The sequence below is a fragment of the Grammomys surdaster genome, unplaced genomic scaffold (assembly GCF_004785775.1).
Source record: "Grammomys surdaster isolate TR1022 unplaced genomic scaffold, NIH_TR_1.0 127, whole genome shotgun sequence".
NCBI lineage: Eukaryota > Metazoa > Chordata > Mammalia > Rodentia > Muridae > Grammomys > Grammomys surdaster.
Genome location: NW_021604585.1, coordinates 6,074,159 through 6,088,603, shown reverse-complemented (window position 1 = coordinate 6,088,603; position 14,445 = coordinate 6,074,159). Strand labels below are relative to the sequence as shown.

The following is a 14,445-nucleotide window of genomic DNA, read 5'->3' as shown; positions in this document are numbered from 1 at the left end:
AGGGATGCTCACCTTTCTCATAAGACTGTTGTCTCTCTTCTCTCCTCTGCTTGTTCCCAGTGGAGCAGGATGTGAGCACTGATAAACACTGTTCTTGTAAGCCAACCCCTGTGTCAGAGCTAAGAACCACCTGTTTCCCGACCAAATCCCTGTAAGGATGGCAGAGCTCAGTTAACACCACCCCACCCCTGCTCCAGCAGCAGCAGCAGTGTGACCAGAGACAGTTCTTAATAGATGTTTCCATGATGAGGGCAGGCAAGTTGTAACATGTGAGCCTGAAGCCCCTGCCTAACGATGGAAACCGCAGCAGCAGGGATTTCGAGAGGCATCACCAAACAGTGACAGTCAAGAATGACCAACCAGGACATTGCAAAACATCACAAATACATGAGGATCCTTGATGCTGGCAACTACAGTCTTAGAGCTCTGGATCCTAAGCCACACCGTGTCACCGTGTCACCGTGGTCAGGCTTGATTGGGATATGAACTGCACAGTGTGGCAAGTCAGAGAGCACTCTGGAAGGAGAGATGCTGGTGGTTTTCACCTGCTGGAAAGGCCACTCACAGGTGGCATTTACCTAGGCCTCCATCCTGCCCCATTATGCTGACACTCCCATGGTTACTGTTCTGCGAGCTGTGTGACTAGTTGTAGCCATATTGAGACTGGACTGTATTTTCTAGGTGGAGATGTCACGTGACAGTGGTGGCTCCTGGAGTGAAGGGTGTCTCATTGGTTCTCACCCTGTTTCGGTGGGTGTGTGTTTATGTACTTGCCTTTTCTTTAAGTGTCTGCGCATATGCAATCTATTTATGAAAGGAGTGGGTAGGAGGGCACGTTCCCTTGTTGGAGATGCATTTGCAGAAAGTAACCAAGGGAACTGCAGGATCTAATCTCCTGACCTGGGTTGCCATAGTATCAAATAGGTTAAAAACAGGTTGGGTCAACATAAACGACAGAGCACACTAGAAAACAGGTAAGAGCAGACCAAACAACCAGACAAGACAAACATCAGGTGTGTCTAATCCTACTTACGGAAGACAGTGTGCGAGCGGCTGCATCAGCCTCCACTCAGCCCCACGGAGGAAGGGTAGCATTCCCTGATGTGACCCCATTTCCCAGTGGATCTGTACTGTTTTTGCTTCTTGCCTTTAAGGGACCTGGGGTAGAAGAGGGAGTACTGGTTACTGTCGGGAGACTGGGGTTGGAGGAAAGACTATTCTCTCTGCTGGGGGATGGGGGAAAGCTGTCATAAACCATAACTCAGACCTACAGGGAAAACACTGTAGCCCCTGGCACTTCCTCAGATCCTCACTGATGAGCTGGACAAAGCACTTGAGGCTCATATTGTGAGGCCTAGCACCCATTCTGGAAGCAGATGGGTTCCGGGTATGTGTGAGAGGTGGCCGTGAGCGCCTCCAGGATGTATGTTCAGAGTAAGCCATTCTTTCGGCGATCGAGCGCTCTGTGCTGTTATAGTCACATGGGCTTTTCAGTGTCGAGCTGTGTAGGCAAGCTCCCTAGGGCTTGTCCTGCAATGTCACCTGGAGATAAGGGATAAGGATGACTCTGGTAATGTGACAAAGGAGACCCAACTACTCTTCGATAAGAGGTTTGGTAGCTTAAGAAGGTCTTTGAGGTGAAATGGGAATTGAATGCTCAAGGAGCTACCCATATGACACCCCCTCCCCTTTTGCTGACAAGGGCATGAGGTCCAAGTTTAGGCCTGTACTGGGGTCCTCCACAAGTCATGGAAGGCCACTCTGTATGTATCAACGACTGACATCATTGAAGCTTTGATCACATCATCCCATTTCTAAGTTCCCCTCAGATGACAACTTGAATGCCATTTGTGTGGCTCCTCGTTTGATCAGATGTTCTCCCGTGAGACCCCATTGTACGCTATTCTCTTTAGCCATAGTGGTTCTTTTAGTCAGGCCTTGAAGGGGCTGGTGGTGGTGATAGAAGGGAAATGGATGACACTGAGAAAGCACCGGGTTGAATCTGGTTTCAGGCTCATTGTCTTGGCCTGGGGTGAGGGGTGTTGTTCATTTCTGCAATAACCATAGGTAATCTGCCTGCTCTTACATCTGAGACCATCTTTGCCTGAGCATGTGGACACACCTCACTACCCCTTGACTCTGGTAAAACTGCCACCTGGGCAGGGGCTAGGGGAGCTGTCAGGAGGAAGAGACCCCATTTTCATTTCTTCTGTGGTATCTATCCCCAGGGATCTGGTCCTTCCATTAGCAAGCAAGCAAGCAAGCAAGCAAGCAAGCAAGCAAACAAACAAACAAATACACTAGACTCATTTGTTCAGATACACAAATGTATTTTCCCACATTTCTGGCAGAGCCACTGTCTGGCTGCTGTTTTCTGTGAGCTGCGGTCTCAGGAAGGATGGCGTCTTTAAGCAGGATGAATTGCTGTTGTGTCCCTGGTCTCCTGCACCCAGGGCCATCAATCTTGTCTTGCACACTGGTTCTGCTGGTCTTCCTGCTTGGGCTCATCTTTCTGGGGCAGACTTATTTACGGAGCCATAGCTAAGGTAATCTCACTCCCAGACCCACACGCAGCCTGGGCCTCTCTCAGCCACTCTTAAAAATAGCCCAGGATGAAGGGAGTGAGCAAGGGTCTGGTTACCTCTGGGGCTCAGAGGCAATCTTACCTCACCTCTGGCAACTTGGCCCCTCTCAGGGGCTACTGGATAAGCTTGTGGCCCTGCATGTGGTGGTCAGCCTGTCATCCTCTGTCTGACTCACACTTCCAAGCCAGTGGTCATTGCATTCCTCCAGGGAGGTAGTGAAGGCTTAAGGAGTCAGGAAACTTCCCAGCTGTCTCTGCTCAGACCATTGAGAGGGAAAGCTCAGCCCTAGAAGCAGCTGGTCCATTATGGAGAACGGGCTGTTCAAAGGGAGAAAGTCTTGCACACAGGCCTGGCATGGTGTGGGGTATACTGTGTTTAGGATAATGACTGGCTTTTCCACTTTGCCCTGAGTAGTAAATACCTTCGTTCAGCCCTAGAAGCTGGAGCACACTGTCCCAATGGCTCAATTCTCTCCCCACATCCCTAAGACCATTCCAGTCAAGGATGACAACAGGGCTACAGTTTGGCCTATCGTCTAAGCCACCACAGTCATGGCAGACGACCTTGGGGAGGCCTCATCCTGTATCTTTTCTCCCTTGAGCAGTTAGGGTAGATAATTCTTGCTCCTGTCTCACCTCAAAGGGATGTGGTGGGATTGATTTATCAGACTGGGAGACAAGAGTCTGAAGTGACTAAGTGTGAAAAGTAAGGGCCAAGCGCTGAGGTCATGCTCAGAGTGGTGAGCAAGCATTGTTTCTCCTGCCCGTGCGTGCCTCCTGGGGACCGTGTCAGGGATGCGAGCCCATGTGTTGGCATATGTAAAAAGACATCGTATAGTTTAGTAGTTATTGCCGTTTGCCATTTGACTACATCCCTGGCTTTTCCACCCATGGTCACCCTCTTGAATGTGAAGGCTCTGGGCCCCCATTCTGAAATACAGACTTGAACTTGGAATGCCTTGAGTTCTCAGGTACAGATGAGAGAAGGTAGTGGTTTCCCATGGCCATGGACATTGGTAACCAAGATGGCTCCTACCACCTCCTGTCTCTCTTTTTTCCCCAACCTCTCTCATCCTCCAGTTACTTGCCAGCTCCCCCATTCTTGCTGTTGCTTCTTATCTTCAGTATTGATCTTGCTCCTGCCATTTTCCCCCTTTGTTTAGATTCTTGTCTTTTTCTACCCATCCTTCCACGAGTACCTCCAAACTTCCTTGGAAAGCATTTGCCAATCGCATGGATCTTCCTTTTCCCTTGGCACTCAGTCCCTAACGTACCCAATTCTCCTTGTGTCGTGGCATACAACGCCTGGTACTGCTACCCTGCTCTCTGGGCTGCTTGGTCTGGTCAGGGAGTCAACAGGAGACCTTACTCCAAACACGGCTCACACTTTCAAGAAGGGGAAAAACAAAAAACAAAAAAAAACAAAAAAACAAGAAGCAGCAGCTTGGCTTTCCAGTTGTTAAGGGTGGAGTCTCAGTGGTGGCCTGATAGACTCAATGTCCCCACCCCCACTCACTCCCACACTGGTTCCATTTAAGTCAGACCCGGTCTACTTTCATCTTCTCTCTCTCTCTCTCTCTCTCTCTCTCTCTCTCTCTCTCTCTCTCCCTGTCTTTGTCCCCACCACCAGGCAGACTTCTGATCTTAGTCCATGTTTGAGGTTTTTCTTCCTTGAGTGCCCATCCCGCAATCCCCAGCCTCTGGCTCCCAGGAGAGCTGTCTCTTAAGCTGGGCAGCCGGCCTGAAGAAGCTGGCTCACTGGGGTTGATGTCTCCACCTGCTGGCCATCCTGACCCTGCCGCATGCAGCTCTCAGCCTCTGTCCCAGCCACTGCCACTGCTGTAACACAGGACCCTGAGACCCCAGGGGAAGAACTGGCCTGACAGTGCTCACCTTCCATAGGGTCGGCTTCTGTTGGAGTTCTCTAGTTCCCACTGAGAAAAAGAGCAAGGGGCTTGGACGCTAACCCTTTGACTGTGTTGCTGTCCCCTAGGGATCCTTCCATGAAGACTGAGCCAGGCACAGCTGCTAAGAAGAGCCTGCTGACATGACATCGGCCACGGAGTTTGAAAACGTGGGCAACCAGCCACCATACAGCCGGATTAATGCTCGCTGGGATGCCCCAGATGATGAACTGGATAATGACAACAGCTCAGCCAGGCTCTTTGAGAGGTCCCGGATCAAGGCCTTGGCAGGTACTGCTTGGGGTCATGGGGGTCAGACGGTTACAGTCACAATCCTTATTAGGTCCATGTCCCCCCTTGCTATGGTGGAGCCTCTGTATGTGAGCTCTCATATGACAGTGACAAGAACACCTTTGTCAAGTTCAGAGAGCACCCTTTCCCCAGGGAGTACAGGCTTCAGCAGCTTGTCCCAGAATCCCCCACTTCCTCCCAGTTGCTCTGAGAGGCAGGGAAATGGTGATTTTGGTGGAGGGTGGTTTCTGCCATCTGTCTCTGGCCCAAGTGACCTGCGACCAAAGTCAAAGTGTGAGGAAAGTCTGGGTAAAGGAGTGTCTGAGGGGCTGCACAGGCAGAAGTTCAGGAGGTGACCTGTGTACTTAGTGCCCTGCCTCTATGTACGGAGAGAACAGTTATCATCGCTGCCTCTGTGGTCCAGATGAAGATAGGAAATTAAAACAGAGAGCATCCTTTCCAGTCTGCCTTAGGAAGGAGAGTTTGCAGCATGGAGCGTCTCTCATCTTGAGCTGGGATTGGATCTGTGCTCAGCAGTGTCTTACTAAGTTGTACATAGATGGGGAATGAGAACAGCTTAGCCAGGCTCTTTCAGAGGTCCTGGATTAAGTAAAGCCTTTACAGGTACTGCCTGGGATCATGGGGATCAGAAGTCGGAACCCCTCAACAGATCCTTTTCCTTCCTTGCTGTGGTGGAGCCTCTGTATGTGAGCCCTCGTATGGCACAAGGCTTTTCCTCCTTTGGGAGTGTGTGTGTGTGTGTGTGTGTGTGTGTGTGTGTGTACAAGTACACACATGCTTGTGCATGGCGGGGAATATCTTAAAATCTCTAGTAGAATGTCTTTCTCTTCCTGCCACCTGAGTCTCTTCCTGAGATCTGATTCTTTAGGCCCTCTCCTGTCTTTATTAACTGTTTCTGTTGTCTCCCTGGAACTCGTCAGGGAAACTATATTCTGACCCTAAATCTTTGGCCAAAAGCAACTTTGAGCGATATGGGCTGTGTGGTGGTGTGTGTGAGTGGGCGGAGTAGCCTTCACCTGCTTGGACCTGAACACCATCACTGCCTGCTGCCATCTTCTACCCTGCAAGAAAGTCTCAGGCTTTCCCATAAGCACTTTTGGGGGCGGTTTGGTCTTACGGCCCTGCTTAAGTTGTCTCTTCCTTTCCTCCCTGTGCTCTGTTCTTAGATGCCTTAGTTCCTGGGAAACCTGGAGGCAGGAGCAGGGACTTAGGCTCCTTGGGAATGGCTTCTCACTCCAAAAAGGGACTGTGGCATCTCCTCTCCTTTGTCATCATAGGACTCAATCCATTTCACAGCTAATGTGTGCATACACACATTCATACACACATACACACGCACACTGGAAACCTAAGTAAAGTTCATTTTGGTAATTATTTGTTGTATGCCCACAAAGTTTAAACCTATCCCCCAGCTAAATATGAAAGGAGAGTGGGGAACCGCAGAGATAAATTCAATATAGCATCTGTCTCTAAGGACTTATAATCTACTAGGGGAAAATGAACTGGCTCACAATTAATTAGCATGAGTGGAACTGGAGAAGAACTGTGGGGAAGGCACATAAATTAAATAGCAGTGAGAAAGCAAAGGAGATGATACACAGAGAGTCAGAATGTGGGGGCATTCGCCAGGAGCTGGGCGGTGAGGGCTGTGTGTAATTTGGGAAATCAGAAGTGCTCGGAGTATCTCCAGTTGGCCGGGGAAGCACAACGGTAAAGCCTGACAAGCCAAGGGGAAAGTGGTGGAGATGGGTTAAAGAGACAGGAGAAGGCATCAAACAGGAAACTTCATAGTCAGCCCTAGTTGGTCAGATAACAGCCTCCCCCAGCACTGGCTGTTCTTGGTTAAGTCTGTTCAATCACCAAGAGCATCTTACCTCCTAAAGGACAGGAGCACTGCCCCTCCCAGAGTAAAGAATCCCATGCCTGGACCTTAACCAGAACCCTGGTTACCAAGTAAACATGTCAATCTGGGATCCTTGCATGGTCCCTACAAATAACGGAAGACGTTTGCTGGCTCTCTCCTGAGAGGGGATGTGGAATGGTCTCTGCTAGAAGCTGTCAAGCTCTGGGAAGGTCCGTTTTGTTTGATGAATAAGAGTAAATAGAGGAACATGTCAGCCCCTCCCAGTTTTAACCTCTTGAAAATTTCATCTTCAGTTCTCTTTGGAGCCATCCTAGTGGGACAGGTGGGGTCACCCTTTCTAGCAGGGCCCCAGGAAATTAAAGATACACTTGTTGCCGTCATATGTCATATCACAGAGTCTACTTGATGTCCACCTGTAAGAATATTAATGGCCCGAAGGCTTTGGCTCCTGCTTCTTCATGCTTATGGCAGTCTACCTTGCGGTACGCTTGCTAGGCTGGCTGTGGGCTGCCATTTTTGTTCTGCTATTGAAGGTCTAGGATGTAGAAAAATGTCACAAGGTCCAGACTGGAGATTGGAATCCCCATCCTCCCTCTGTTATTTTCACCGTGGAAGAGCTGTCCTTCCCAGGCTCTAAAGTTGGTGACAGTACTTTTCCAAGGTTGTGAAGGTCAAATAAGTGGAAGTTTTTGAAAAATGAAAAAAAGCAATAATAAAAAAATCCTAGTGAATAGTAGATTTTATTAGTCTCAAGAAAGCTCTCTATAAATACTTGCTGTCCTTTCTCAACCCCAAATACGCAAGATCATCAGCTCAGTTACCTTGTCCTGTTCTGGAACTGTTTCTTCCTTCTTAATTACCCTCCCCTACACACACACACACACACACACACACATGCACACTTTACCTGGGGAAGCTCTTGTCAGAAGAAACAGGCATAGGGTCTCCAAGAGCCACCCGCACTGTCACTCGGATCCTGTTTCCTTTCCCACTGTGGGACTACAGAAATTAGCCTAAACCTTGGGCATGGGCCCTATGTCTCTTCAGGAGGCTGGCTATTCTGAGACCTTTGCTTTGTCTTCAGCACTCAGGGCCCAGGAAACCAGACTGTAATGAGCTTTGCCAGATGCTATTCTTAGCATGGCAGACCCTCTCAGTCCACCTCCACCTCATGACCCTCAGGTTAACAAACCCCAGCTTTTCAGTCTCTTACATGTACTTTCTGTCAGTGTTAGAGAACACGTTCCTTATTTCTTCTTTGTTTCAATGTTGGTACCCCACCCCCAACACCGCTAGGCCTAACTAAACAAGCCATCTGGTTACCCTGTCCTTGTGTATAAAAACCTGAGCTTGATCTGGAACGAATGACTTTTGAGGTATCTGACTAAAGTGAAGTAGGAGATGGGAGAGAGACCTTGGAGAGGTGGTGCATTTGACCTTTGTGGGGGTGGGGTGGTAGTGCTGGAGCCCAGAAAGAATATTTCCCTCAGGTCTATAAGCATACTTTAACTTCTTAAAGTTTGTCTCTGGCTGGCAGCATTTGCCAGGCTAAGTGGTGGGCAGCCTGGAGGCTTCCTTCTGACCAGGCTTTGATGAGTGTCTCTGGTGTTGTTACATTTCTCCCTCTGGAGTCTGCTTCAAGGGTTAGAGGAAAGGAACAGCTGGAAAGCCAAGAAAAAAAAGCAAAACCTTGTCTTCCCAAGGCTCCAGCCTTGGTGTTTCAACCAACAGGCTCCCAGGGTCTCCTCAAGCTAACCCTCACTGTCACTGGGATCCTGTTTTCTCCCACTGTTTAGGTTAGAAACCACGCACAAACATGTTTGGTCGCCTGAATGGTAGTAAAGTGCTGAGGACTGCAGGGAACTGTGACAGTCAGCACACTGACCCCGACCCCTGTACTCTTTTCTCACCCACCCTCCGCCTGCCCCCACACATTTCCCTGCACTCGGTTATGTACCCCAGTGAAGATGCCTGTGACAAATGTGGCCCTGGTGGAAGAGGAGGGAAAAAAAAAAAAAGCAGCACAAAGATGTCCCAGAAGGGACATCTATGCAGTGACTCCCTCCTGCTCCGCCTTCCCACAGCCCTCCCCCTCCCTACCCCCATCCCACAGGCACACAGCTTGGCTTCCTGCACCCCATATGCCACTCAGTACATGATTTACGTGATTTATGGCCCTTCCACGCACATAGATGCATCTCAAGGTTGCAGCACAGAGCCGTCCTGAGTCTCCCAAGGGGCCTGTGAGGGAGAGAGGCTGACATGTCCTGTCTTTCTGTGTGTTGCCCAGTGAAACAGTCACTAAGGGAGAGACTAGGCAGAGCTCCTCCTTTGAAACAAGAACCTGGCATTATACGGCTGGCTCCACTTTGCCTTTGGGTTGCATATCCAGAATGCTTCAAAAGGGAGGCAGGCAGTGTTCTCTTTGTAATCTCCTCCCTGACAGTGGGATGGGGCTGCACAGTGACAATGAACGGTGACAATTTATAGAATGTAACAGGGCTATCCATGCTTGGAGGGTGGGGGGAACAGCAGGCTGTGTCCCTGCTCTGATGAACACTGTCACTGACCCACGGTGTCAGGGCCTGAGGTTAAGTTCTGTAACTATCAGATATGCCATCAGAATCTCAGAGTGGCACCCCTCCAAGTTCACTGCTCCTGGCTCCTCCTGGGCTGCCCTGGAGCTCCCCAAAGAGGGGCCAGCATGGGTTTGTCTTTACCTTGGTAGCCAGTGGCCTTCAGAGTCTTCTTGAGAGATGCCTTAAGACCTTCCCCGCAGGTTGCTTTCTACACTGGTGCCAGGATCCTGTTGTTCCTAGTGACCCAGAAAGGGCTTTGTGTCCAGAGGGTGTCTGATTTCTCTTAGGGAGCAGGATTTTACCTCAGTGGTTGGGCATCTGCTGCTTCATGACAGCTTGTTGGTGGATTCTGAAGAAGTAGCTGCCACCAAGACATCAATTCTTCATGGTCACAGCATCCCTCCAGCTACCTGTGACCCCAGAGGTTATGGCACTAATAACAGCTTTTAAAGTATTGGGGGTTTGGAATTTTCTTGTTTTGTCTTCACAGATTTCAAAACATTTAAGAAATCACACATTGAGAAAACATACTATTCAGGTAAATATCTACTCATCAGCCGTCATTTTAATGTACTATCAGAGGAAGAAAAGTAATTGGATCAGCATCTTCCTCTTGGAGGCAGGCAGTTATGAAACTGAGCCCCAGCCCAGGCAAGCCTCTGTGCAGATGAAGCTGCCCATGTCCTATGCAGGAAGCCCAGGAGAGAGGGCAACATGCTACCTGACTGGGTGGTCTGCCTTGAGCATCACTCTGTAGATTCTGCCCACCTTCTTATAGAGTCAGTGTCTGAAGCTTACCAGTTAAGCTAGGCTGACTGGCCAGTGAGGCCCCAGGAATCCACCTTTCTCCATCTTCCCAGAACTGGGATCACAAGTGTGTGCCATCGTGCCTGACGCCTTTACATAGGCTCCAGAGATCTGACTCGGGTGCTCACATTCACCCAGCACAGGCTGTGCTGACTGAACATCTCCCAGCTCCCTCTCCTCTCTTGATGAAAGCTATTCATCGTTTTGAGATGCTTTGCAGAACCAGGCTGTTCCCTTCAGAGGGGTGACTACTATCTATCATTGTGAAGAAGCTTTATCAAATATTAATGCACCGAGGTTAATAATAAGATTCTGTTCTCTCCTCATGCCATACAGTCTGAGTGAGCCACATTAGTAGCCTCCTCCATCTTTGGGATGTTCCTGTGGCTTGTCAGCTTCATCTCCAAGGGCGAGCTCCAACGCCAGTCCTCTGAGGAGCAGCCGTGTCCCACCCCCGGTTCCCCGAGGGCTCCCTTGCGTGCTGCTGCATGCTGCATGCTGAAGAGGTGCTGAGGGTGTTTTCAGAGCATCTGTTCAGTTTGTTCATTTTTCTCTTTTTATCATGTCAGTACGAGAGAGTGCTAGGGAGGCTGTGGCAGACGAGTCTGGGAGCACTTTGCCTCCTAACACTTTGGCTTTCAGATGCTAGAAACTGGATCAGCCAGGAAATCTCACCTTACTGTCAAGTGAGAGCGGAACTAATAATCATACACATGATCAAATACACACACACAGAACACATACAAACACACATCGCTCGCATACCTAAAACACATACACACGCACCCCATGCATACACACACACCATGTATACATAGACAACACATACACACACCCCCACATACCACAAACACCACACACACCACACATACACCCCCACATACACACCACATATACACATACCACACACACACAGACACACAATACATACCTGACATACATACCACATATATACCATGCACACACATACAACACACACACACATAACACACACACACACACACAAACTATTCTGAACACTGGGAAGGATTTTTGGACACACTATGAATTTATAGCATCAGCCATTGCTTATAGGTCACCCGTTAAGCTTGCTGGAATCCACACATGAGTTAGTGGTAAAGGAAGAAGGGGTATGTCGGAGCATCTCTCAGAGGGCCTCAGAGGCCACAGAGAAGTCCTAGAAGAAAGCAGCAGGAACCTCAGAAAAAACCTAGTCACCTCAGAAAATAAGCATCTGGACTGGCATGTAAAGCATAGACAGACCACTGAGGACTCAGGAATATGCAGGACAGCCTGAGGACCCAGTCTAAACAGCACCCTGATTCATGACACCACTTCCATCCTGTCTCCGGTGAAGGAGAGTATTTGAACAGGAATGACAATTGAATGGTTAAAGGGAGAGCCTGTTAACTGAGAAACTCTGTGTGCTCAGGATAGGAGGGATGGAGAACAGGCTTGCTCCCACCCACCGGAGTGTTTTAGCAAAGAAGCGGTATGGTTAGGTTTGGGTTTGAGATAGTTATTTTGTCCCAGGGACAGAAAATATGGAGAAGCCATGCAGACGTCTAGGAAGGGCAGATGGCTGTTTGGGCCGGGAAGGCCACCACATGTGGGGAGAAAGTGACTCATGCTGGCAGTAGCTGATGTTGTCCTTCCGACACTGATTCTTCTGTTCTGATGCTATAGTCAAGTGACCTTGGTACAGCCACTTTTCTGCTCTGTGCTCTGGTTCCTCACCGACCACTAGGAGCTTGAGTTAGATGATGCTCCAGGCTGTCCCAGCTCACCTCCCTGAGAAGCCACTTATTACCGACATCACTAACAAAGGTCAGATGCCACTTTATCATGATTGATGGAGCTTTGGGTCCTGGCTTGAGGAAAGAGAATTTAACCTTTTTAATAAATTGCTAGGTCCTCCAGGAATTCTTGCCTGGACTGGGGCTGTGTCTTAGACCATCCTGACTTGTGGCCTTGCATCTCCGTGAGTGCCAGCCAAGTCTAACAATAGCTGGCACCTGGACACAAGTCTGTGTGTACATGCTTTACCCAGGTTGTCCCCATAACTCCTCAGGTACCCTGTGAAGTGAGCAGACAGAACTGTTTCCTCACTGTTTACAGACAGGATGGAAGTGGTGTCATGAATCACGGTGCTGGTTAGACTGGGTCCTCAGGTTGTCCTGCATATTCCTGAGTCCTCTGTGGTCTATCTTTACATCCCAGTCCAGATGCTTGTTCCTGTTTTTCTCCTCACCTGCAGCTTCTTGAGTCTCTCTGGTCAAACCTTGAAGTCACTGATAGCCTACAGCCTGAGGATACTGTCATCTGCCACGGACAACAAGCCCCTGAGTCAGAGAGTTTTTCAGATGAGCCCATGTTATTTTACATCCAGTCCTTTTGTGTTACCCCAAGTAGAGGTGTCAGTCACCGGCTCTTAGTTGGTTTCCTTGCCCAAGCTGCTCCGGGTCCAATCCCACCTACTCAGGACAATTAGAATCCTTGTCCTCCAACACAGTTGTAGGGAGGTGCTTCTTAATCTTGGAGCCGCCGTGCTCTTCATCCAGAGTAACAAATTCAAAATCTTAGCCTTTGCTCTGGATCAGTTACTGCTTTGCATTATTCCAGCCCTCAGATGTGCACGCACACAAACTTGCTGGTTGGTAATAACGTGAGGCTATGGCTGCTCTAAGGTGCGGTGGAGGAGAACGCTTTTATAGTGCATCTGAAGGAGAGCACAGCCAGAGGCATCTGGAAGGGTCCAAAGCAGGGAGAGAAAGTAGTTGACTAAACATGGCCAGTATCCTGAACAGGGTCATGGTGGGGCCGGGGGGAGGCTGAGAAGAGAGCAGGAGCAAAGGAGACCCAGAGAGGGGACAGAGAGTCAAGAGGGCAAAGAGGGCACATGGCTGAAATGGCAGGGTTGTATAGGAGTGAGAGGCTCCATGGGCTGGAGAAGTTTAGGGTAGGGGTGGAGTGAGAAGAGCTGAGAGGATCCGGGATGCCAGCAAGGGACTCTGTTATAGATACTTGCAGTGCTGAGAGAGCCTGGAGGCCAGCAAGCACTTTGGTCTGCTGATACACACCGCAGTTAGCCATTTGTCCTGGTTTTCTTTTGGATCTGATAGTTGCCCCCTGGATTAGCCAGCATTCTTTAGAGAAACAGACCTTACAGAGTGAATCTCTGTATATTAATGAGATTTATTAGAATGGCTTACAGGCTGTGGTTCAACTAGTCCAGCAATGGTTGTCTATCTGGGGAAGGTCCAAGAATCCGGTAGCTGTTACTCCATGTGGCTGAGTCTCAGCTGGTCTCAGCTGGTCTTCAGTAGACACCAGAATCCGCAAGAAGCAGGCTCCAATGCCAGTGAGGGAACGAACTGGCTAGTGAAGGTAAGCAGGCAGAGAACAAGTTTCCTTCTTCCCTGTCCTTAGTTAGATTGCCAGCAGGAGGCGTGGCTTAGATTAAATGTGGCTCTTCCCACCTCAAAGAACCAGATTAGAAGTGGGTCTTCCCACTTCAAATGATTTAATCAAGAAAAAAAAAAATCTCTCACAGGTGTGCCCACCCCTTTGGGTTTTAGTTAATCCCAGATGTAGTCAAGTTGCAACCAAGAATAGCGCATGTGCTGTTTTAGCGTAGAAAAGATAAAAATAAAGAACCAAAGGCATTGTTAATGTCTTATATTTTTATGCCTATGGAGGTGTGATTATATAAGTATTACCATGTTTGTTATAGTTCTAAATATTTTCCACAAAACACACTATATCAGTTCTCATTAGCAAACACATAGATGTGTGCTTTCATGGCTTTCTTGTCTTCCTTTACATTAATTTACTCCAAGCTAATTAGCCAACTTTATTGTGTTCAGCTTTTATCCTTTCTGTGTGGTTTATTCAGGTTTGGAGTCACATCCATGAGCTCCATTCTAACTAGACTATCAGTCCTTCAGGGCAGGGGACCCGCCTTCAGCTGTACAGAGCCAGCATACTGGGAGTGAGTTGTTGAAAGGGAAATCCCTCTCTTAAACAAGAATAGAGTTCATGCCACCAACACCATTGATGATGTGTCCCTGAGGGTCTGCTTCTGTGCTTCTCTTTGTAAAAGATTGGCTTCTGTGTCACTGAGACCTGTCCCAGGCTCCTGGGAGTTAAAGCATGACTCACTGTGGTTGCCTAAGCCCAGGCTTCCGGGAGTGAATTGGAGAGAAAGAGTTGGGAGTCTGCTTTTCAAGTCTGGCCCAGGCGAATGCTCCATGAGCCAATCACCAGCCTCCCGTGCCTCTCACCAGCTTCCTCTCCTACTTACTTTCCTTGCTGATTTTGCCCTGAGCTGGTTAAAACGCACTGCCCTTTTGAAAGAAAGCTACCCTTTTAAAATTTTTATCATTTATTCCTTGG

The 14,445-nt window shown here is 48.9% G+C and overlaps 1 protein-coding gene across 1 annotated transcript in view; it reads left to right on the top strand.

The window, feature by feature from the left end:
• Positions 1-14,445, top strand: part of Sptb (spectrin beta, erythrocytic) — a 129,586-nt gene that overhangs the window by 54,813 nt on the left and 60,328 nt on the right. Inside the window, exon 2 of the mRNA XM_028790162.1 lies at positions 4,578-4,779. Coding sequence (XP_028645995.1) covers positions 4,632-4,779 — 148 coding nt within the window. The 5' untranslated portion in view covers positions 4,578-4,631. The remainder of the gene's footprint in view (positions 1-4,577; positions 4,780-14,445) is intronic.